The sequence below is a fragment of the Prenolepis imparis genome, unplaced genomic scaffold (assembly GCF_030444845.1).
Source record: "Prenolepis imparis isolate NDT839.2.m4 unplaced genomic scaffold, iyPreImpa1.0 SCAF_141, whole genome shotgun sequence".
Classification (NCBI taxonomy): domain Eukaryota; kingdom Metazoa; phylum Arthropoda; class Insecta; order Hymenoptera; family Formicidae; genus Prenolepis; species Prenolepis imparis.
This window is the reverse complement of record NW_028141299.1, coordinates 35,903-61,283: the sequence shown is the minus strand read 5'-3', so window position 1 is coordinate 61,283 and position 25,381 is coordinate 35,903. Positions and strand designations below refer to the sequence as shown.

Here is a 25,381-nt window from a genome sequence, read left to right as displayed (position 1 = left end):
TTAACCAAGAAATAAAGTATAATAATTAAAACTTTTGAGTCGCTAGTCGAAGAAAAATAAAAGATAAACAAAATTAGTCGAGCAAACTAGCAAGAAATATATTTATTTGAAAATCACGACGTTTCGACCATGTGGTTGTGGTCCTTATCAAGTGACAATAAACTGGAAGAATATATCAATAATTAATGATTGAAATTATTAAAAAAGTAAAAAGGTAAAAAGGAAAAGAAAACATACTTTCGTGTAGAATATAAAGCTCACAAATCAATCATTATAAATGTCCATTATTAAAAGACTTAATTTGTCAAATTTGAAAGAGAGAAACTGTCATATTGTTTCACATATTCGTCAATACTGAGTGAAAAAGACGGTAAACCGGAGTTAGACGATCTTTATTATTTTGTCGTAGACAAGAAATAAAGCATACAGCTTAATATAACAAAAGAACACAATTGCAATGGCAGGTAAAAGAGCAGATCCGACGCCTCAGATTTGCATTGCCTTAGTATATATATCAAAAACTTGCTCAATCGACACTTATTTCAGTCCAGTAAATAGCAGACGATATCCATAACAAATTGCAATAAAATTAGATGATCAGAATATTCATCCAATAGATATAATTTTAAGTAGATTAAATTTTAAGAATTATTTTCTATATCATTTTATTATTGCTCTACTCTTTTCACGTTTTCACAAGTTACAAAATAATTTAAATCTGTTCTCTATCTTATAAATAAGGATAATATGCTCTAAATATGTTTGTTTAAAGATATTTCTAAAATATTAGTTTGGTCTCAACATTCTCAGTTATACATAATCACGTTTTCAAATCCAAATTTTCACATTAACAAGAATAGAAACGATATTGTATTATAGGTATTCAAGATAAAAGTGTAGCCAACATTGTTGGAAAGCATTGAACATTAAGGCATCAGTTAAATAGTTTCATCGCCTTATATACTTTCTTCGCTAACTTCTTACTACGGAAAGATTGTTTGCCGCAAAGCCATCTCGTGATACAATGGCGGTACTAACTGTACGAGCGTAAAGCACTCGCGAGAAACTCACTTTTAATGCAAAATAAATCTAATATTGAATTTCTAAACAAAATAATGAATATTGACATCAAAAATTATTTATTAAATATTAATTTTGGAAATAATTATTTATACTCTTAATGAGTTTATTAAGGATTTATAAGAGTTTATAAGATTATGACATTTTATAATAAAAATAAAGAAAACACGAATTTAAAAGATTCAAATGTATTAAAGTTATATGTATAAAGGTAGTTTTAAATTCATTATATATTTAATTCCAAAATATTTGTTTTGAACATATTTTCTGTAACATATTTTATAAAGACACATTTTTAACATGCTTCAAAATGACTACAATTATTCTATTATGTCTATATTAAGAATAAACAGAAATAATATAAAAATAGAATGTTAAAATTGTTAAAATATTAGAAATATTAATTGCAATATAGCCTAAGGCTAATATTTTTGATAACTTCGAAGATTCAAAGCTTTGAACCTTTAAAAAGTTTAAAATATTTTTAAAATTTCGAAAAATATATTTGTGTGAATGCCAAATTCATTCAGTGAATACTGAAAATATTGCAAATAAAAAGAATTAACTGTTATATGTATGCTTGAAAAATGTGCAATTATTCCTGAAGTACAATTTTGAAATATATATTATGACATAAAATATTACATAATATAAAAGAATTTTAAATAAAGTCAAACAGCCCAGACAACATCACGTCTAAGAACGGGACATAAGACGTCTTAATGAGATATCTAAAATAAGTCTTAAAAACATATTATAATATGATGTCTAAAAGACATTTTTTTACATAAAAGATTTTTTTAATACACTTAAAAAAAGCATATCTAAAATTAAAAAATTGCTTTATTTAATTGTACTTAATATTTTTTTAAATTTAATTAAATTTTTTTTAAGTATTATATGCTGTTACGTCCGGGGGTGCAGTTGCGGCGTAAATTTTACGAAATTTAAATCGCGACCTACGAACTCGAACTGCGGGGCGGACTATGTCGTATTTCGGAATTACTCCGGGGATACCCACGACGACAGGTATTTCCTTTATGGTCACGGTTGCGTTTTGGGAGAAAGGGAGCGTTTCGTATAGGTTCGATTACTGACGAATCAGTCCATGTATCCGCGGAATCGTTCGAGTGAATCGTTGACGGAGTGGAAAATAGTGATTACTGTATTACCATCCGAGTCGATACGGTAGGGTTCTTCACCACGGCGGTACAGAAGATAAGCTCGTTGGCAATGATAACAAGGGTGGTCGATGTCACGTGTTTTCGACAGTCGGTAAAAATTGCAGACTGAGCAAACGACTCCGGTCGGTACGTCGCCGATAACGAGGAGATGCTTAGCGCAAGTTAACCACTCAGATTGCACGCCAATAGGTAAACGCATATGGCAATCCGTACAGAGAGCGGCACTTGTTTCCTTATTAATAAAAACGATTATCCGTTGGCAATACGGGAGGTTATTTAGGGTTTCTTCAATAGTTTCTTCCTCGGAATCATCCTCGGGGAGGAGCAAAGTGGTGGGGATGTCCAAGTGTGACGGTATTATTGGACACATAGGAGTTGATTGTTTAAACTAATGTTAGTTAAAATAAATAATTGCTATGAGGTCGATTTGAATGTTCTAACACGTTCACGAAGTTTCTAGATATTCTGGAAAGATTTAGAATTTTCCAAAGGGTTGACTGTAGGATACCTACTGCAGTTTTATGAGGGCCATAAACTGACCCTTGATAAAAAAAAAGGTTTCGCACGATTTCTCTTTTTGGGAGATGAGAAAATTTAAGACGCGCAGAGAATATTCTGGAAACCACGTGGTAAGCTAATATTTCTAAAATTGCAAGAGAATTTATTAGTTATTATTGTTAAGTGATTCAAAAATGCGTAGACGTAGTTTCCGAAATAGATTCTTGTATTTCGCGGGTTCCCGGGCAGAAGGGAGGCTCGTGTTGTAAAGAAATATCTTGAGCACCTACCTTATTTAATTTCCAAGGAATGGACAACGACTGGATGGCGATGATCCGGGGTGCCCGCGTTGTAGAGGGTGTACAGGATGCCAGACCTTTCTGCAGATACCTTGTACGGCGTGGATCGTTGTCCGGGATGTCGTTCAATGGCACCTTGGAATTCTTGATTTCGATCGCATGCAATTGAGTAGGCCACTCCCGTAATTTAACGTCCGCGTGATTATTATTATTATTATTAATGATAAAAGGCACGGAGTCGCCGAACAATCTATCGTATTCCGCGTCGTTATGATAGTCGATTCCAATGAAATTAGAGAGACCACGTGTTGATTCAGTGCGATGTAGTCGTGCTGTTATACGCCGTAGTTGATTCTTTCTTCCTGCACGGCGTGTTTTAGGCATTATAAAATTTAAACATTCTGAACGTCGTTTCGCTTCTGCAATAACTAACGTGCGGCGGTCCTCACTGTTCGTTGTTGCTTTCGGCGAGAGATTATGAGCGGTTCGTCCTCTCTGAATAATCACTACGAGGTTCAGGAAATATTTCTATGTTATAGAATAGTAATTTGTTAGGAATGAATTACTTGACGCGTGTTTTAGGCATTGTAAAATTTAAACGTTCTGAACGTCGTTTCGCTTCTGCAATAATTAACGTGCGGCGGTCCTCACTGTTTGTTGTTGCTTTCGGCGAGAGATTATGAGCGGTTCGTCCTCTCTGAATAATCACTACGAGGTTCAGAAAATATTTCTATGTTATAGAATAATAATTTGTTAGGAATGGATTATTCGGCATGTGCAGGCGAGAGAATTCGAGATGCGTTTTAGAAATAATATAGGCTTGGAGATACACGAGGTTGGAACTAATTTAGAATGAATTTAGAATATATATATATATAACACTTTTATTCTAGTATAACACTACGAGTAATACAAAATATCTAAGTTAAATTTTAGAGTTAGAATCTTAGAGTTAAAGTTAGAATTAGAGTCTTAGAATTAGAATTAGAATCTTAGAGTTAGAATTTGAATTTTAGAATTCGGAGAGAGTCTTAAAAGTGACTGCTCTGCTTGACGGCGCGATTAGAACTGAGCTCCTCTGGGCTCGCTCTGAGGTCCTTCGGTTTTCGGCAGCTCGGTTGCGGCGGCCGAGAGTGGGGGAACTCTCTAGAGTAGGGAGTTGCCGTGGTAGGGAAGTTCCCAGGTGCTGCGGAGCGCCGCGCTCAGGCACTAGGCGGAGTTAGATGTCATGGCCGGCATTGGCGCGCATTTCGAACGGTGTTATAAGAACTTAGAATTATTTTGCATAAGAGTGAAAAAATTTAAGTAGCCGGACGTGACACCTCCCCCCTTAGAAGAAAAAGTTGGACCATGTCTAACTTTTTCAGTTCTATATCATAGTGGGTATAATTTTATTTATGCTTAATGTTAAGGCTAACACTTTCTTATTTCTTAGTGGTGAACGAGTCTATACCTCTTCGTTGAGGAGGTTGCGCAATTCTTTATAATTTACATGCGCTTCACTTTTCACTTTTTGTATTGGTGGGGAGTCTTCTTCTTGTGAGGGGGGGGCTAGGGGTGTTGATTCTTCCTGTACGGGTAGTGGTCCCAGTGGTGGTTGCTTCCTTTTGTTATTTTGTCCTCCGTCGGCCGGTCTTCCCATGTGTAATAATATGTTCGTGACTGATGTCCATACGGCTCCCAGGAGGTGTAGGCTCCATCCGTAAACGGAATGAAGCGCGTAGCCATGGATCAGTGTGTCTATTATTAATTTGGCAAGTCGTGCGACGACAAAGATGCCCAGCACTCCGGCGCTGGCGGATCCGAAGCTTATGAAACCTTTCCATAAGCGTGCTCCCGTGTTTTCTGCTAGCTTGTCGAGTGTTTTCTCGTCTAGCAGGTTTAGCATGGATAGACTTCCTGTGGGGACTTTGTGTCCCATTGCTCCCCTGGCGATCGTGTTGAGCATTGAGGGTTTTTCCATCGGGAACATGATGTGGTCGCGCAGACGATCCAGGTCTTCGCTGGTGTAAATGCCGCTGGAGGCGAGCGAGTCAGGGCTTACGTATCTCCATGACGGCTTGGTCAACGGCTGGATTGTCGGAGGTGCGATTGACTCCACTGGTTTCGGTGTCAGTCGGTACCATATGTTGTGCACTTGGTACATCGCTGGTAGGAGTTCGTTGCAGTCCTTGAGTGTTCCAGATTTTGTGAGTATTTTTGATCTGGGTAATAGGAAAAGGGATTTATTCTGGTGGGTGACGGGAAGCTCGTTGTAGCAATTGTCGACGGGTCGTACTCGGCATTCCACAGGTACGCATTTGATGAGGTGGATAACCTCGCCAGCTGTAATGGCGGTGTACCCTGGTGATTTCATAATTCAGTGCGCCATCTCGTCTGGTGCAATGCTTGCAAGGGAGAGAGCGTTGAGCAGGATTTGTCTCTCTAGGGCGCATTTCTGTTCCATTATGTCTCTGTATAGTTGTGATAGCTGTGTTCTGAGGTGTTTTTCTACGTAAATAAACTTGGAGTTTACGTACGAGAAAATATCAAGATTATCGATTTTGATTTTTGAACGACCTTTGAACACGCGTCCTGGCTGCGTTTCGAGGACGCAGAGCTTAGTGTGCTCAGTTCGCAGGAGTTTATATCCACAGATGTTTGTCTCGGTTGTGCGTGCCAGCGCGAACGTGGTATCTTGTGTCGTTACCGTGTAGACCGTTGGGGAGTCCTTGTGCAATGATTTCGGTGATAAGCGATGTGCCAATCCTTCGTATAGGACATCGTATCGGCCGAAATGGCAATTGTCGGCAGGTAATACCGACCAGTATGTGGAGGCTCCGTCTGCGTCGTTGCATTCTCCTGTTGTCACGAGGCAGCGAACACCTGAGGGGAGTATTACCTCGTTAGTGTTGTGTTTCACGGGTAACTCCAGCTTCCGGGTAGTGATCCGTATTGAGGCTTGGACGATTGCGTTATCCCAGGTGCCGTACGGATCGCTGTATTGAGTCCCGCTACATCCTCCGTCGGTTTTTACGGAACCTGCGAATGTTACTGCGCGCAGATTGGTAGCGTTTGGTTTAATGTCGGAGAGATGTCCGTTTAATCCTAAGGAGATGGTTCCCGTTTCGTGCAGTTTTCTACAAGTATCGGCCGATGTTTCGTGAATGTATTCGCGTCTGCCGTTATGTACGGCAGATATGTGTGAGTGCATCCCACAGTAATAGACAGTTCGGTCGACTTCAATTTTGCACTGGATTCCTGATGTGTGCTCGAATTCGCTCAACTGTAGCAATTGTACGTAGACCTCTTCCTTCTTTGGCTCGATGTCGTCGACTTTGCATTCTTCTATGTCCAATAGTGAGAGCGTAGTGATATTTAAACCGCGGCCTCCACAGTCGTACCCTATTAGCCCATTAGAGGTTAGGGCTAACAGTGCGATTGCAGTTAGTATGCTTGCGTAGGTCTTCATTCTGTCGTGGTTGGCTGGTTACTGGCCCGTCCTCCGTCGGGGTGTCCGAGATATAGTCATCTTCGGAGTGGGGGTATTCCGGGGTAGGGGCTTGATGTGGCGAGGGTTTTAGCTTATCCATATGTACAATTCTAAACCTATTATTACTTATAGCTAACTTAACATTATGGTTTTTTAGGATTTGTATAATTTTATAGGGGCCTGTATATTGGTCGGATAGTTTCCCCTTTTTGGGTTCTTTTAATAGGTATACGTTATCTCCTACCTTAAATTCCTTTACATTTAGTTTCCTGTCGTAATATTTCTTAGATCTAATCTTAGCTTCTATTAAATTTTCGCGCGCGTTATCTTGTACGTCGCGGATTCTAGAGAACAATTCTCGAAGATAATGCGAGTATGTTTCGTTTTCTTCATTCTCTAGTGGCGGATCGTTGGAGGGGACACGCGCTATTTTGCCGAATATAAGTTCGTGCGGAGTGTATCGCGTGCCTTCGTGTACACTAGTGTTATATGAGAACGTAGCTAACTTCAAAAATTGATCCCATTCGCGGTTTTTATTAACATATTGTTTAAGGTATTCCCATAGTACATGGTGGGATCTTTCAATCGAACCATTCGATTGCGGTCTATAAGCTGTAGTTTTATATTGCTTAATTCTAAACTTACGTGCTATATTGCGCAACAGAGAATTAAGGAAATGTGACCCTTGGTCAGTTAACCAAGCTATAGGAGCGCCGTATATACATATGAATTCGTTAGTGAGTGCATCGGCTACGTCGGTTGCGGATGCGTGCTTCAATGGAATGGCTAGTGAATACTTAGTTAAAAGGTCCTGTATGGTAAGAATGTATGTATTTCCTAAAGAAGTTGTAGGAAGAGGTCCCATTATATCCATTGAGATTTTATCAAATGCTGTGCCTGGCGTATCTGTAAGCACCATTGGTTGTTTAGTTTTTACTCTTACTAATTTTTTCAGTTGACAATCTTTACATTTACGAATATATTCACAGACGTCTTCCTTCATCTTTGGCCAGGAGTATCGTTCTTTTAGTCGGTTATACGTTTTGGTTACTCCTTTATGGCCTCCTATCGCTGAGCTGTGGTTATCTTTTATAATTCTTTCTCTATCTGCAGGGAGTGGAATTTCGATCTTGTTTGCGCATACGAATATCTTAAGATTAGTGTCGCTTAATGTACGCTGCAGCAATGAATATATGATATTCCAGGTAATGCTATCTACATTGTCTTGACATATCGAGATTGACTGTAGGTCCAATTCTGTAACTACGTCCTTTAGTGAGCGTAGCGTTTCTTTGATAATTTCTATTTCAGTGGCGGCTGAGACTCTTTCTTTAGCGATAAGTGATATTAAGTGTCTGTTACCGTTGCAATTAACTTTTGCTCTGCCCAACGTGGCGTCTTTAATTACGGGTAGTATGTTATTATCATGCAACATTTGAGCTCCTCGTCCCAGCGGTACGCCTTGTTGCGTAGCAAATATAACAAGATTGTCTTTTCTGGTTATAAAGTTATCTGGAATAGTTATTATTTTGAATCTCGCGTTCGGTTCTCGTAATTCAAAGGGGGTTCTAGGGTTATCGAAGATTTGATTCTCTTCGTCTGAACTGGAGCTATCGTCAGTCTCGATTTCTTTGTCGGATTCATTTTCTGCGGTACTATCAACGTTATTTCTTGTTGATGAATTTACATTTGTTGGTATGGGAGAATCGACATTTGTTGGGGCTTGTGTTTTCTTATGTTGATTAGTCGAAAATAGTGATTCGTCGGAGTCGGATGTGTTTACAAGCGGGAGAATTTGTTCGATAACAGGGTTTCTAGATAACGCGTCGGCGTTAGCATTTATTTTACCTGCTTTGTATTCTACTTTATATTCGTACTCTAGTAATTTTAGACGCCATCGGACTAAACGCGATGATGGGTCCTTTACTGAGTGTAGCCATACTAAAGGCTTATGATCGGTTACTAACTGGAATTGTCGACCATATAGGTATGGTCTGAAATAATTTACACTATATACTATTGCTAACAGTTCTTTCTCAATGGTAGAGTAGTTTATTTCTGCTTTATTCAATAGTCTCGATGTGTAGGCTATAGGAAGATCCTTCCCTATAGTGCCCTGGCTAAGTATTCCTCCAACCGCATATCCGGATGCGTCGGTAGTTACAACGAACGGTTTAGTGAAGTCTGGGTATTGCAAAATCGGTTCGTTACAAAGCGCATTGCGGAGCTGCGTGAAAGCCGACTCTTGTTCCTCTTTCCAGACGAATGATTCCTCTTTCTTTAGCAGATTCGTGAGAGGTTGTGCTATCTTGGAGAAGTTAGGTATAAACCTTCGATAGTAGCCCGCGAGTCCTAAGAATTGTTTTATGTTTTTCGCGTGTTTGGGTCTAGGGAAATCTTCGACCGCTGTTATTTTCTTGGGATCGGGTTTCACTCCGGCTTCACTTATTACATGGCCCAGGTATGTGACTTCTTTGCGGAGGAATTCGCATTTGTCGGGCTGGAGGCGCAGTCCTGCCCTTCTGAGTCGTTCCGCTAGTTTGTGGAATTTGATTTCGTGTTCTCGCAACGAACTGAAATACAATACTATATCGTCGAGATACACGAAGAGTTCGGCACCTTGAAGTCCCGACAGTACCTGGTCCATGAGCCTTTGGAAGGTCGCGGGGGCATTTTTGAGCCCGAATGGCATTCGTTTAAATTCATAATGCCCATACGGAGTGGAAAACGCGGTTTTATGTGTGTGGGATTCGTTCATCTTTATCTGGTGAAAACCCGATGCCAAGTCAAACACACTAAAGTATTTCGCGCTCCCCAGCTGATCGAGGATCTCTACTATGTTTGGTAAGGGGTAAGCGTCCCCGACTGTTTTTTCGTTCAGTGCTCGGTAATCTATTACCATTCGCCAACGCTTGTTACCTTGTGAGTCCGGTTTTTTGGGCACGATCCACAAGGGGGAGTTATATGGTGACATAGATGGTTGGATTACATCATTCTCAATGAGTTCTTGCACTTGTTTGTTAATCTCCTCCTTGTGCATCGGCGGGTATCTGTATTGTTTTGTGTGTACCGGAAGTTCGTCGGTCGTTGGGATGGTGTGTGTGGTGACGTTAGTAGAGTGTAGTTTGTCGGTAGGAAGGCGAAACAGATCATTGTAAGTGTGTATTAGGTTATGTACGTGTTTCGTTTCTTCCGTGTTTAGATGATCGAGTCGCAGTAGTGTCTTAATCTCGTCGGGACGGGATGTGTTTTGTTTACTTAGTGTTGCGACGTACTGTGTTTTCTTAGCGAAGGTCTCCTCATGCCCTAAGGTTGGGAGAGCGGCTTCGGAGGTTTTATGACTCTTGGTCGAGGGATGAGATTTGGAGAGAGTGCTTTTACGACTCTTAGAAGGGGGCGGTGAGCCCTCATGGTCTCGAGGATAGGATGTGGAGAGTTTTTCTATCTCTTGAAGACTTATTCTAGGTAAGTTGAACTTGAGATCCTTATCGCTTGTATTGACGGCTTTTATGTAGGCTATGCCGTTGCGGTTGGTGACGATGGCGTCTCCTAAGTAGATGTCATCGTTTACGTGGATCCGTGATATATACCCTACGCTAACGTTGGTATCGCTAACACGGAGCGGTAGTGTAGTTCGCGATCTTGCTGGGATCGTGAATGTTTGTTCGGCGTTGAAAGGGATTGAGGCCCCTTGCCAAATGATGCAGCGTTTGACGTAGTCTATTTTAGACGCGTCTTGTAAGAATTCGGAACCTAAGATTCCGTCTTGCGAGATTGGAAAATCGTCGGTGACGACGTGGAGTTTGATTTGGTGACCGAGGTATTTTATGCTAATAGTCCCGAGCGTTTTGATTTTATCGTTCGTGATTCCGCTAAGGAAGATCGTCGAACTTTTATCAATGTCGTTGCTGGGGAGTATTTGTCCTTGTTTAACAAGATTAGGCGCTGCACCTGTGTCTATCATAAAGCATGTCTCGGTCGATAATCCACCTGCGGCTATGGTGACCGCGGGCGCATGTGAAAAATCGTTCGGAGTTAACATTGCGATTCGCGTGTTTCCGGATCGTGTTCCGTGCTTATCGCTCTTATCGGGCGGTTCGTTTGAGAAGAGGCCCCTTGGTGAGGTGTACCCGACCTTCCCGCGGGGCTCGGTGCGTTTCCCGACTCATTTTTTTGTACGTTATTATTATATTCACGTTTTCTGCATTCTTCTATCTCGTGCCCGTTGTTTTTGCAATAGCGGCACCATGTATTGCGACGGTCGTTGTAACGAGTAGGCGCATTAGTGTTTGTGTTAGTATTATTGTAATTTTGGCGTCTATCGCCATATGTTGGGCGTTCGTCGGAGAATCTCACCGGATCGTTACGCGTATTGTTCGGATAGCGTTCCCGAAAATAATTTTCGTTACGCGGAGGCGTATTAGCGTATCCCCGACGCGTATGTTCGTTTCGCGGTGGTTCGGGTTCGCAGCGGTCACGTGTTTTATATCGATCGCGGTCTATTTCTTCCCGTTTTGTGTCACGTCCGGCTACTTAAATTTTTCACTCCTATGCAAAATAATTCTAAGTTCTTATAACACCGTTTGAAATGCGCGCCAATGCCGGCCATGACATCTAACTCCGCCTAGTGCCTGAGCGCGGCGCTCCGCAGCACCTGGGAACTTCCCTACCACGGCAACTCCCTACTCTAGAGAGTTCCCCCACTCTCGGCCGCCGCAACCGAGCTGCCGAAAACCGAAGGACCTCAGAGCGAGCCCAGAGGAGCTCAGTTCTAATCGCGCCGTCAAGCAGAGCAGTCACCTTTAAGACTCTCTCCGAATTCTAAAATTCAAATTCTAACTCTAAGATTCTAATTCTAATTCTAAGACTCTAACTCTAAGATTCTAACACTAAAATTTAACTTAGATACTTTGTATTACTCGTAGTGTTATACTAGAATAAAAGTGTTATATATATATATATTCTAAATTCATTCTAAATTAGTTCCAACCTCGTGTATCTCCAAGCCTATATTATTTCTACAACGCATCTCGAATTCTCTCGCCTGCACACGTCGAATAATCCATTCCTAACAAATTATTATTCTATAACAGAAATATTTTCTGAACCTCGTAGTGATTATTCAGAGAGGACGAACCGCTCATAATCTCTCGCCGAAAGCAACAACAAACAGTGAGGACCGCCGCACGTTAATTATTGCAGAAGCGAAACGACGTTCAGAACGTTTAAATTTTACAATGCCTAAAACACGCGTCAAATAATCCATTCCTAACAAATTACTATTCTATAACATAGAAATATTTCCTGAACCTCGTAGTGATTATTCAGAGAGGACGAACCGCTCATAATCTCTCGCCGAAAGCAACAACGAACAGTGAGGACCGCCGCACGTTAGTTATTGCAGAAGCGAAACGACGTTCAGAATGTTTAAATTTTATAATGCCTAAAACACGCCGTGCAGGAAGAAAGAATCAACTACGGCGTATAACAGCACGACTACATCGCACTGAATCAACACGTGGTCTCTCTAATTTCATTGGAATCGACTATCATAACGACGCGGAATACGATAGATTGTTCGGCGACTCCGTGCCTTTTAGCATTAATAATAATAATAATAATCACGCGGACGTTAAATTACGGGAGTGGCCTACGCAATTGCACGCGATCGAAATCAAGAATTCCAAGGTGCCATTGAACGACATCCCGGACAACGATCCACGCCGTACAAGTTATCTGCAGAAAGGTCTGGCATCCTGTACACCCTCTACAACGCGGGTACCCCGGATCATCGCCATCCAGTCGTTGTCCATTCCTTGGAAATTAAATAAGGTAGGTGCTCAAGATATTTCTTTACAACACGAGCCTCCCTTCTGCCCAGGAACCCGCGAAATACAAGAATCTATTTCGGAAACTACGTCTACGCATTTTTGAATCACTTAACAATAATAACTAATAAATTCTCTTGCAATTTTAGAAATATTAGCTTACCACGTGGTTTCCAGAATATTCTCTGCGCGTCTTAAATTTTCTCATCTCCCAAAAAGAGAAATCGTGCGAAACCTTTTTTTTTATCAAGGGTCAGTTTATGGCCCTCATAAAACTGCAGTAGGTATCCTACAGTCAACCCTTTGGAAAATTCTAAATCTTTCCAGAATATCTAGAAACTTCGTGAACGTGTTAGAACATTCAAATCGACCTCATGGCAATTATTTATTTTAACTAACATTAGTTTAAACAATCAACTCCTATGTGTCCAATAATACCGTCACACTTGGACATCCCCACCACTTTGCTTCTCCCCGAGGATGATTCCGAGGAAGAAACTATTGAAGAAACCCTAAATAACCTCCCGTATTGCCAACGGATAATCGGTTTTATTAATAAGGAAACAAGTGCCGCTCTCTGTACGGATTGCCATATGCGTTTACCTATTGGCGTGCAATCTGAGTGGTTAACTTGCGCTAAGCATCTCCTCGTTATCGGCGACGTACCGACCGGAGTCGTTTGCTCAGTCTGCAATTTTTACCGACTGTCGAAAACACGTGACATCGACCACCCTTGTTATCATTGCCAACGAGCTTACCTTTTGTACCGCCGTGGTGAAGAACCCTACCGTATCGACTCGGATGGTAATACAGTAATCACTATTTTCCACTCCGTCAACGATTCACTCGAACGATTCCGCGGATACATGGACTGATTCGTCAGTAATCGAACCTATACGAAACGCTCCCTTTCTCCCAAAACGCAACCGTGACCATAAAGGAAATACCTGTCGTCGTGGGTATCCCCGGAGTAATTCCGAAATACGACGTAGTCCGCCCCGCAGTTCGAGTTCGTAGGTCGCGATTTAAATTTCGTAAAATTTACGCCGCAACTGCACCCCCGGACGTAACAAAACTGGTGACAGCGGTGGGATACTGAAATTTCCGAGCTATGGTCGGGACGCGCGGAAGACAGGGAGATAAGGAAGAATCGGTTGAAAAGGAATTCGCGGGAAAGGAATTAACTGAAGCACAGCTCGCGGATATACAAGCAAAATTAAAGCAAAAGGAAGTCGAAATTATCGAAGCTCAAAATCGTATTAGAACTAGGGAAGCTCTCGCGAAAACCAAAGAAATCAGCCTAAGAGAGGAGGCCGCACTCCTCGAAGAGCAACGGAAAAGAGCAGATAAACGAGAACGCGAAATCGAAACGCTCCGCGAAAATATGGAAAGGAATCCGGGAAAGAGCCAACCCCAGGACACCATCCCTGAGGATATGAATTCCCTCAAAAACGATCTCCTCGCGGAAATCGAAATATTACGCAATGAGGTGAATCGGCTGCGGCGAGAGCCCAGTCCGTCTATCAGACTCTCGGGCCAACCTCTACTATCGCTCGACGACTCCGCCGGGCATTCCGAGTTACCTTCCGGACGACCCCAGTCCCCCAAGGTCTCCTTTCGCGAAGCGACCGAAACCGTGCCTACTTTCGACGGTTATAATATACCGTTAAGGCAATTTACACGGGCATGCCAACGCGCGAAAGAAATAATTCCCCCGACATCCGAACGCAACCTCACCAAACTCTTACTTAATAAGCTTAGCGGGCGTGCCTATAGCGCCGTCGAGGGGGAGCCCTGCGAAAGCATCACACAACTGATCGACCTATTAAATAACGCATTCGGGCCCGCGAAAACGATCGATCAATACAGGGGAGAACTTAGTATCGTATACTTAAAACCCCAAGAGCACATGTTAGATTACATCAGCCGCGTCAAAGATCTACGATCCGCGATTTTAGACGCCGAACGCCGCGCAATGGGACGCATAGATAATGAGACAGCCCTAAGAATCGACGAACTCACGGCACGATCCTTCTGCGAAGGACTCCCTCTGCAGTACAGATTGCAGATGGATAGACGATTATACTCCGTCCCGTCTGAGGCGTTCGCGAGAGCGAAAGAACTCGCAAAACGGGAAGAAATAGACCGCGATCGATATAAAACACGTGACCGCCGCGAACCCGAACCACCGCGAAACGAACATACGCGTCGAGGATACGCTAATACGCCTCCGCGCAACGAAAATTGTTTTCGGGAACGCTATCCGAACAATACGCGTAACGATCCGGTGAGATTCTCCGACGAACGCCCAACATATGGCGATAGACGCCAAAATTACAATAATACTAACACAACCACTAATGCGCCTACTCGTTACAACGACCGTCGCAATAAATGGTGCCGCTATTGCAAAAACAACGGGCACGAGATAGAAGAATGCAGAAAACGTGAATATAATAATAACGCGCAAAAAAATGAGTCGGGAAACGCACCGAGCCCCGCGGGAAGGTCGGGTACACCTCACCAAGGGGCCTCTTCTCAAACGAACCGCCCGATAAGAGCGATAAGCACGGAACACGATCCGGAAACACGCGAATCGCAATGTTAACTCCGAACGATTTTTCACATGCGCCCGCGGTCACCATAGCCGCAGGTGGATTATCGACCGAGACATGCTTTATGATAGACACAGGTGCAGCGCCTAATCTTGTTAAACAAGGTCAAATACTCCCCAGCAACGACATTGATAAAAGTTCGACGATCTTCCTTAGCGGAATCACGAACGATAAAATCAAAACGCTCGGGACTATTAGCATAAAATACCTCGGTCACCAAATCAAACTCCACGTCGTCACCGACGATTTTCCAATCTCGCAAGACGGAATCTTAGGTTCCGAATTCTTACAAGACGCGTCTAAAATAGACTACGTCAAACGCTGCATCATTTGGCAAGGGGCCTCAATCCCTTTCAACGCCGAACAAACATTCACGATCCCAGCAAGATCGCGAACTACACTACCGCTCCGTGTTAGCGATACCAACGTTAGCGTAGGGTATATATCACGGATCCACGTAAACGATGACATCTACTTAGGAGACGCCATCGTCACCAACCGCAACGGCATAGCCTACATAAAAGCCGTCAATACAAGCGATAAGGATCTCAAGTTCAACTTACCTAGAATAAGTCTTCAAGAGATAGAAAAACTCTCCACATCCTATCCTCGAGACCATGAGGGCTCACCGCCCCCTTCTAAGAGTCGTAAAAGCACTCTCTCCAAATCTCATCCCTCGACCAAGAGTCATAAAACCTCCGAAGCCGCTCTCCCAACCTTAGGGCATGAGGAGACCTTCGCTAAGAAAACACAGTACGTCGCAACACTAAGTAAACAAAACACATCCCGTCCCGACGAGATTAAGACACTACTGCGACTCGATCATCTAAACACGGAAGAAACGAAACACGTACATAACCTAATACACACTTACAATGATCTGTTTCGCCTTCCTACCGACAAACTACACTCTACTAACGTCACCACACACACCATCCCAACGACCGACGAACTTCCGGTACACACAAAACAATACAGATACCCGCCGATGCACAAGGAGGAGATTAACAAACAAGTGCAAGAACTCATTGAGAACGATGTAATCCAACCATCTATGTCACCATATAACTCCCCCTTGTGGATCGTGCCCAAAAAACCGGACTCACAAGGTAACAAGCGTTTGCGAATGGTAATAGATTACCGAGCACTGAACGAAAAAACAGTCGGGGACGCTTACCCCTTACCAAACATAGTAGAGATCCTCGATCAGCTGGGGAGCGCGAAATACTTTAGTGTGTTTGACTTGGCATCGGGTTTTCACCAGATAAAGATGAACGAATCCCACACACATAAAACCGCGTTTTCCACTCCGTATGGGCATTATGAATTTAAACGAATGCCATTCGGGCTCAAAAATGCCCCCGCGACCTTCCAAAGGCTCATGGACCAGGTACTGTCGGGACTTCAAGGTGCCGAACTCTTCGTGTATCTCGACGATATAGTATTGTATTCCAGTTCGTTGCGAGAACACGAAATCAAATTCCACAAACTAGCGGAACGACTCAGAAGGGCAGGACTGCGCCTCCAGCCCGACAAATGCGAATTCCTCCGCAAAGAAGTCACATACCTGGGCCATGTAATAAGTGAAGCCGGAGTGAAACCCGATCCCAAGAAAATAACAGCGGTCGAAGATTTCCCTAGACCCAAACACGCGAAAAACATAAAACAATTCTTAGGACTCGCGGGCTACTATCGAAGGTTTATACCTAACTTCTCCAAGATAGCACAACCTCTCACGAATCTGCTAAAGAAAGAGAAATCATTCGTCTGGAAAGAGGAACAAGAGTCGGCTTTCACGCAGCTCCGCAATGCGCTTTGTAACGAACCGATTTTGCAATACCCAGACTTCACTAAACCGTTCGTTGTAACTACCGACGCATCCGGATATGCGGTTGGAGGAATACTTAGCCAGGGCACTATAGGGAAGGATCTTCCTATAGCCTACACATCGAGACTATTGAATAAAGCAGAAATAAACTACTCTACCATTGAGAAAGAACTGTTAGCAATAGTATATAGTGTAAATTATTTCAGACCATACCTATATGGTCGACAATTCCAGTTAGTAACCGATCATAAGCCTTTAGTATGGCTACACTCAGTAAAGGACCCATCATCGCGTTTAGTCCGATGGCGTCTAAAATTACTAGAGTACGAATATAAAGTAGAATACAAAGCAGGTAAAATAAATGCTAACGCCGACGCGTTATCTAGAAACCCTGTTATCGAACAAATTCTCCCGCTTGTAAACACATCCGACTCCGACGAATCACTATTTTCGACTAATCAACATAAGAAAACACAAGCCCCAACAAATGTCGATTCTCCCATACCAACAAATGTAAATTCATCAACAAGAAATAACGTTGATAGTACCGCAGAAAATGAATCCGACAAAGAAATCGAGACTGACGATAGCTCCAGTTCAGACGAAGAGAATCAAATCTTCGATAACCCTAGAACCCCCTTTGAATTACGAGAACCGAACGCGAGATTCAAAATAATAACTATTCCAGATAACTTTATAACCAGAAAAGACAATCTTGTTATATTTGCTACGCAACAAGGCGTACCGCTGGGACGAGGAGCTCAAATGTTGCATGATAATAACATACTACCCGTAATTAAAGACGCCACGTTGGGCAGAGCAAAAGTTAATTGCAACGGTAACAGACACTTAATATCACTTATCGCTAAAGAAAGAGTCTCAGCCGCCACTGAAATAGAAATTATCAAAGAAACGCTACGCTCACTAAAGGACGTAGTTACAGAATTGGACCTACAGTCAATCTCGATATGTCAAGACAATGTAGATAGCATTACCTGGAATATCTTATATTCATTGCTGCAGCGTACATTAAGCGACACTAATCTTAAGATATTCGTATGCGCAAACAAGATTGAAATTCCACTCCCTGCAGATAGAGAAAGAATTATAAAAGATAACCACAGCTCAGCGATAGGAGGCCATAAAGGAGTAACCAAAACGTATAACCGACTAAAAGAACGATACTCCTGGCCAAAGATGAAGGAAGACGTCTGTGAATATATTCGTAAATGTAAAGATTGTCAACTGAAAAAATTAGTAAGAGTAAAAACTAAACAACCAATGGTGCTTACAGATACGCCAGGCACAGCATTTGATAAAATCTCAATGGATATAATGGGACCTCTTCCTACAACTTCTTTAGGAAATACATACATTCTTACCATACAGGACCTTTTAACTAAGTATTCACTAGCCATTCCATTGAAGCACGCATCCGCAATCGACGTAGCCGATGCACTCACTAACGAATTCATATGTATATACGGCGCTCCTATAGCTTGGTTAACTGACCAAGGGTCACATTTCCTTAATTCTCTGTTGCGCAATATAGCACGTAAGTTTAGAATTAAGCAATATAAAACTACAGCTTATAGACCGCAATCGAATGGTTCGATTGAAAGATCCCACCATGTACTATGGGAATACCTTAAACAATATGTTAATAAAAACCGCGAATGGGATCAATTTTTGAAGTTAGCTACGTTCTCATATAACACTAGCGTACACGAAGGCACGCGATACACTCCGCACGAACTTATATTCGGCAAAATAGCGCGTGTCCCCTCCAACGATCCGCCACTAGAGAATGAAGAAAACGAAACATACTCGCATTATCTTCGAGAATTGTTCTCTAGAATCCGCGACGTACAAGATAACGCGCGCGAAAATTTAATAGAAGCTAAGATTAGATCTAAGAAATATTACGATAGGAAACTAAATGTAAAGGAATTTAAGGTAGGAGATAACGTATACCTATTAAAAGAACCCAAAAAGGGGAAACTATCCGACCAATATACAGGCCCCTATAAAATTATACAAATCCTAAAAAACCATAATGTTAAGTTAGCTATAAGTAATAATAGGTTTAGAATTGTACATATGGATAAGCTAAAACCCTCGCCACATCAAGCCCCTACCCCGGAATACCCCCACTCCGAAGATGACTATATCTCGGACACCCCGACGGAGGACGGGCCAGTAACCAGCCAACCACGACAGAATGAAGACCTACGCAAGCATACTAACTGCAATCGCACTGTTAGCCCTAACCTCTAATGGGCTAATAGGGTACGACTGCGGAGGCCGCGGTTTAAATATCACTACGCTCTCACTATTGGACATAGAAGAATGCAAAGTCGACGACATCGAGCCAAAGAAGGAAGAGGTCTACGTACAATTGCTACAGTTGAGCGAATTCGAGCACACATCAGGAATCCAGTGCAAAATTGAAGTCGACCGAACTGTCTATTACTGTGGGATGCACTCACACATATCTGCCGTACATAACGGCAGACGCGAGTACATTCACGAAACATCGGCCGATACTTGTAGAAAACTGCACGAAACGGGAACCATCTCCTTAGGATTAAACGGACATCTCTCCGACATTAAACCAAACGCTACCAATCTGCGCGCAGTAACATTCGCAGGTTCCGTAAAAACCGACGGAGGATGTAGCGGGACTCAATACAGCGATCCGTACGGCACCTGGGATAACGCAATCGTCCAAGCCTCAATACGGATCACTACCCGGAAGCTGGAGTTACCCGTTAAACATAACACTAACGAGGTAATACTCCCCTCAGGTGTTCGCTGCCCCGTGACAACAGGAGAATGCAACGACGCAGACGGAGCCTCCACATACTGGTCGGTGTTACCTGCCGACAATTGCCATTTCGGCCGATACGATGTCCTATACGAAGGATTGGCACATCGCTTATCACCGAAATCAGCGCATAAGGACCCCCAACGGTCTACACGGTAACGACACAAGATACCACGTTCGCGCTGGCACGCACAACCGAGACAAACATCTGTGGATATAAACTCCTGCGAACTGAGCACCCCAAGCTCTGCGTCCTCGAAACGCAGCCAGGACGCGTGTTCAAAGGTCGTTCAAAAATCAAAATCGACAATCTTGATATTTTCTCGTACGTAAACTCCAAGTTTATTTACGTAGAAAAACACCTCAGAACACAGCTATCACAACTATACAGAGACATAATGGAACAGAAATGCGCCCTGGAGAGACAAATCCTGCTCAACGCTCTCTCCCTTGCAAGCATTGCACCAGACGAGATGGCGCACAGAATTATGAAATCACCAGGGTACACCGCCATTACAGCTGGCGAGGTTATCCACCTCATCAAATGCGTACCTGTGGAATGCCGAGTACGACCCGTCGACAATTGCTACAACGAGCTTCCCGTCACCCACCAGAATAAATCTCTTTTCCTATTACCCAGATCAAAAATACTCACAAAATCTGGAACACTCAGGGACTGCAACGAACTCCTACCAGCGATGTACCAAGTGCACAACATATGGTACCGACTGACACCGAAACCAGTGGAGTCAATCGCACCTCCGACAATCCAGCCGTTAACCAAACCGTCATGGAGATACGTAAGCCCTGACTCGCTCGCCTCCAGCGGCATTTACACCAGCGAAGACCTGGATCGTCTGCGCGACCACATCATGTTCCCGATGGAAAAACCCTCAATGCTCAACACGATCGCCAGGGGAGCAATGGGACACGAAGTCCCCACAGGAAGTCTATCCATGCTAAACCTGCTAGACGAGAAAACACTCGACAAGCTAGCAGAAAACACGGGAGCACGCTTATGGAAAGGTTTCATAAGCTTCGGATCCGCCAGCGCCGGAGTGCTGGGCATCTTTGTCGTCGCACGACTTGCCAAATTAATAATAGACACACTGATCCATGGATACGCACTTCACTCCGTTTACGGATGGAGCCTACACCTCCTGGGAGCCGTATGGACATCAGTCACGAACATATTATTACACATGGGAAGACCGGCCGACGGAGGACAAAATAACAAAAGGAAGCAACCACCACTGGGACCACTACCCGTACAGGAAGAATCAACACCCCTAGCCCCCCCCTCACAAGAAGAAGACTCCCCACCAATACAAAAAGTGAAAAGTGAAGCGCATGTAAATTATAAAGAATTGCGCAACCTCCTCAACGAAGAGGTATAGACTCGTTCACCACTAGGAAATAAGAAAGTGTTAACCTTAACATTAAGCATAAATAAAATTATACCCACTATGATATAGAACTGGAAAAAGTTAGACATGGTCCAACTTTTTCTTCTAAGGGGGGAGGTGTCACGTCCGGCTACTTAAATTTTTCACTCCTATGCAAAATAATTCTAAGTTCTTATAACACCGTTTGAAATGCGCGCCAATGCCGGCCATGACATCTAACTCCGCCTAGTGCCTGAGCGCGGCGCTCCGCAGCACCTGGGAACTTCCCTACCACGGCAACTCCCTACTCTAGAGAGTTCCCCCACTCTCGGCCGCCGCAACCGAGCTGCCGAAAACCGAAGGACCTCAGAGCGAGCCCAGAGGAGCTCAGTTCTAATCGCGCCGTCAAGCAGAGCAGTCACCTTTAAGACTCTCTCCGAATTCTAAAATTCAAATTCTAACTCTAAGATTCTAATTCTAATTCTAAGACTCTAACTCTAAGATTCTAACTCTAAAATTTAACTTAGATACTTTGTATTACTCGTAGTGTTATACTAGAATAAAAGTGTTATATATATATATATTCTAAATTCATTCTAAATTAGTTCCAACCTCGTGTATCTCCAAGCCTATATTATTTCTACAACGCATCTCGAATTCTCTCGCCTGCACACGTCGAATAATCCATTCCTAACAAATTATTATTCTATAACAGAAATATTTTCTGAACCTCGTAGTGATTATTCAGAGAGGACGAACCGCTCATAATCTCTCGCCGAAAGCAACAACAAACAGTGAGGACCGCCGCACGTTAATTATTGCAGAAGCGAAACGACGTTCAGAACGTTTAAATTTTACAATGCCTAAAACACGCGTCAAATAATCCATTCCTAACAAATTACTATTCTATAACATAGAAATATTTCCTGAACCTCGTAGTGATTATTCAGAGAGGACGAACCGCTCATAATCTCTCGCCGAAAGCAACAACGAACAGTGAGGACCGCCGCACGTTAGTTATTGCAGAAGCGAAACGACGTTCAGAATGTTTAAATTTTATAATGCCTAAAACACGCCGTGCAGGAAGAAAGAATCAACTACGGCGTATAACAGCACGACTACATCGCACTGAATCAACACGTGGTCTCTCTAATTTCATTGGAATCGACTATCATAACGACGCGGAATACGATAGATTGTTCGGCGACTCCGTGCCTTTTAGCATTAATAATAATAATAATAATCACGCGGACGTTAAATTACGGGAGTGGCCTACGCAATTGCACGCGATCGAAATCAAGAATTCCAAGGTGCCATTGAACGACATCCCGGACAACGATCCACGCCGTACAAGGTATCTGCAGAAAGGTCTGGCATCCTGTACACCCTCTACAACGCGGGTACCCCGGATCATCGCCATCCAGTCGTTGTCCATTCCTTGGAAATTAAATAAGGTAGGTGCTCAAGATATTTCTTTACAACACGAGCCTCCCTTCTGCCCAGGAACCCGCGAAATACAAGAATCTATTTCGGAAACTACGTCTACGCATTTTTGAATCACTTAACAATAATAACTAATAAATTCTCTTGCAATTTTAGAAATATTAGCTTACCACGTGGTTTCCAGAATATTCTCTGCGCGTCTTAAATTTTCTCATCTCCCAAAAAGAGAAATCGTGCGAAACCTTTTTTTTTATCAAGGGTCAGTTTATGGCCCTCATAAAACTGCAGTAGGTATCCTACAGTCAACCCTTTGGAAAATTCTAAATCTTTCCAGAATATCTAGAAACTTCGTGAACGTGTTAGAACATTCAAATCGACCTCATGGCAATTATTTATTTTAACTAACATTAGTTTAAACAATCAACTCCTATGTGTCCAATAATACCGTCACACTTGGACATCCCCACCACTTTGCTTCTCCCCGAGGATGATTCCGAGGAAGAAACTATTGAAGAAACCCTAAATAACCTCCCGTATTGCCAACGGATAATCGGTTTTATTAATAAGGAAACAAGTGCCGCTCTCTGTACGGATTGCCATATGCGTTTACCTATTGGCGTGCAATCTGAGTGGTTAACTTGCGCTAAGCATCTCCTCGTTATCGGCGACGTACCGACCGGAGTCGTTTGCTCAGTCTGCAATTTTTACCGACTGTCGAAAACACGTGACATCGACCACCCTTGTTATCATTGCCAACGAGCTTACCTTTTGTACCGCCGTGGTGAAGAACCCTACCGTATCGACTCGGATGGTAATACAGTAATCACTATTTTCCACTCCGTCAACGATTCACTCGAACGATTCCGCGGATACATGGACTGATTCGTCAGTAATCGAACCTATACGAAACGCTCCCTTTCTCCCAAAACGCAACCGTGACCATAAAGGAAATACCTGTCGTCGTGGGTATCCCCGGAGTAATTCCGAAATACGACGTAGTCCGCCCCGCAGTTCGAGTTCGTAGGTCGCGATTTAAATTTCGTAAAATTTACGCCGCAACTGCACCCCCGGACGTAACAGTATCATGGAAAAAAAGTATCCTCAGTACCATTGAGAGTCGCCATAGGAGAACTACTTTTATGGCTAAAATCTTTGGAGAAGAATGCATAGCTACTCATAATCTAGCATTCGATGGTCCTAGATTATCCCGAGCAATGCAAAAATATTCTTTAACAGCAGAATTTGCAAAGGTCATTTCAAGTTTTGCGGATACTTTATCAATTATACGAAAATTCACCGGACGAAAGGGCAAAGGATCGTGTACCATAACTAATCTTGCAGCTTCGCTCTCAATACCAAGTACTGGAGCTCACAATGCTATTAATGATTGTGAAATACTGCTAAAAATCCTCTGTAAATTGAAAATTACAAAAAGTATGATTCTAGAAAATGCAATATCTTTTAACACAAAAATTGAACAGTGGACAGCCCTTGCTAAGACCCAAGAACTTTTGCAAACATTAACACCAATGACAAAATACTTAGGAAGAGTTCGCAAAAAACTTGCAAAAAGTGGACTTACTATGGAAATGTTGATGAACGTTTATAAAAAAGATAGTGTTTCTGGTATTCGTGCTCTATTGAAGCAAAAAATAGAAACCAAAGAAATGGAAAAATTACAAACTCGTTCTATACAAAATATTATCAATTATTTCACTGACACCAAAAAATAAAATAATTTTATTGTTATTTATAAGATAATTTAAAAACTGTTTTTAAATATATGATAATATACGATAATATTAAATATACGATAATATTTATAAATATATATATATATATGTATAAATTTGATTTGTTTTTTTATTTTTCTCAACATTACCTCTACCATTAAAAAAAAGTTAAAATGTCCGGAGTTTCAAATTTCAGAGTATGTCAAACTTCGTGCGCATCGTTTGAGAAATAAGGTTATGCAGTGTTGCCACGTTTTATCATCGATATTGCGTCAAACCGATAATCACAGTTATTTTTTAATAATAATTTCAAAACGAGCAAGTAAATCGTTTTAAAACTTTGTGGGAACATTTTTACATGTATGAACAATATAATATTACAAAATCAAATTTTTATCATTGTTTTTTCATAGTTTGTGAATAATTTATTACCTGTCTCTTGAAAGTTTACATAAGATCCTATGTTAAAATCGCAAAATTCAAAAATTAATAACTTTTAAAGGAGCAAGTAAAAAAATTTGAAATAATTCATGACGATTTAGGACGTTATTAAGAATGTTTAATTAAAAATTCACGGCGATCTCATTGATTGTAATATATCTCCAATATATCCTTAATAATCGGCGCTGCACTGCGCGGAATTTATCAAACTCGAAGAAAACAGCCGTGTCAAGCATCCGCGACTCTCGATCGGATATAGACAATCTTTTGTTGCTAGAATCGCGCGACTCGAGAGTGCAAAAACTCGATTGAGGAGACAACTTATACCTAGTGGTGGTAATTACAGTGATGAAAATAACGCGGGAAGACTCGTTTGGCGAGAGATCGATACCGCGTTCGAAAATCGTTTACTGACCGGTGCGGTGATTAACGCAGACTATATCGAACTGCGACAATTTTTGGAAGACGCTAATAATGTAGTACTTCAGCAAGTGCAAGACGTTATAAAAATACACAACTGTGTAAAAGTAAATACTGTGTTCAACAGTGAGTTTGTGACAAGTGATAAGCGCGCCAACAAAAGTATTAACACGAGAAATTATGAAATCTTTCGCACGTCCTATTTACGCGAGTGGTATGAGCGGCACGTCATCGAAACCACATTGACTCGAAGAGTTTCAGGAACGTGATAGCGGATGGGCATTGTCACGAATCCTCGATCTTACGGTCAACGTCAACAAGTGCAATC

General features: G+C 42.2%; 1 protein-coding gene across 1 annotated transcript; it reads left to right on the top strand.

The window, feature by feature from the left end:
- The first annotated feature begins 19,927 nt into the window (after positions 1-19,927).
- Positions 19,928-21,182, top strand: LOC145947777 (uncharacterized). Its single transcript, XM_083057555.1, has one exon. It carries the CDS (start codon positions 20,030-20,032, stop codon positions 21,026-21,028), a length of 999 nt encoding a protein of 332 aa, XP_082913681.1. The 5' UTR covers positions 19,928-20,029; the 3' UTR covers positions 21,029-21,182.
- Positions 21,183-25,381: the final 4,199 nt, after the last annotated feature.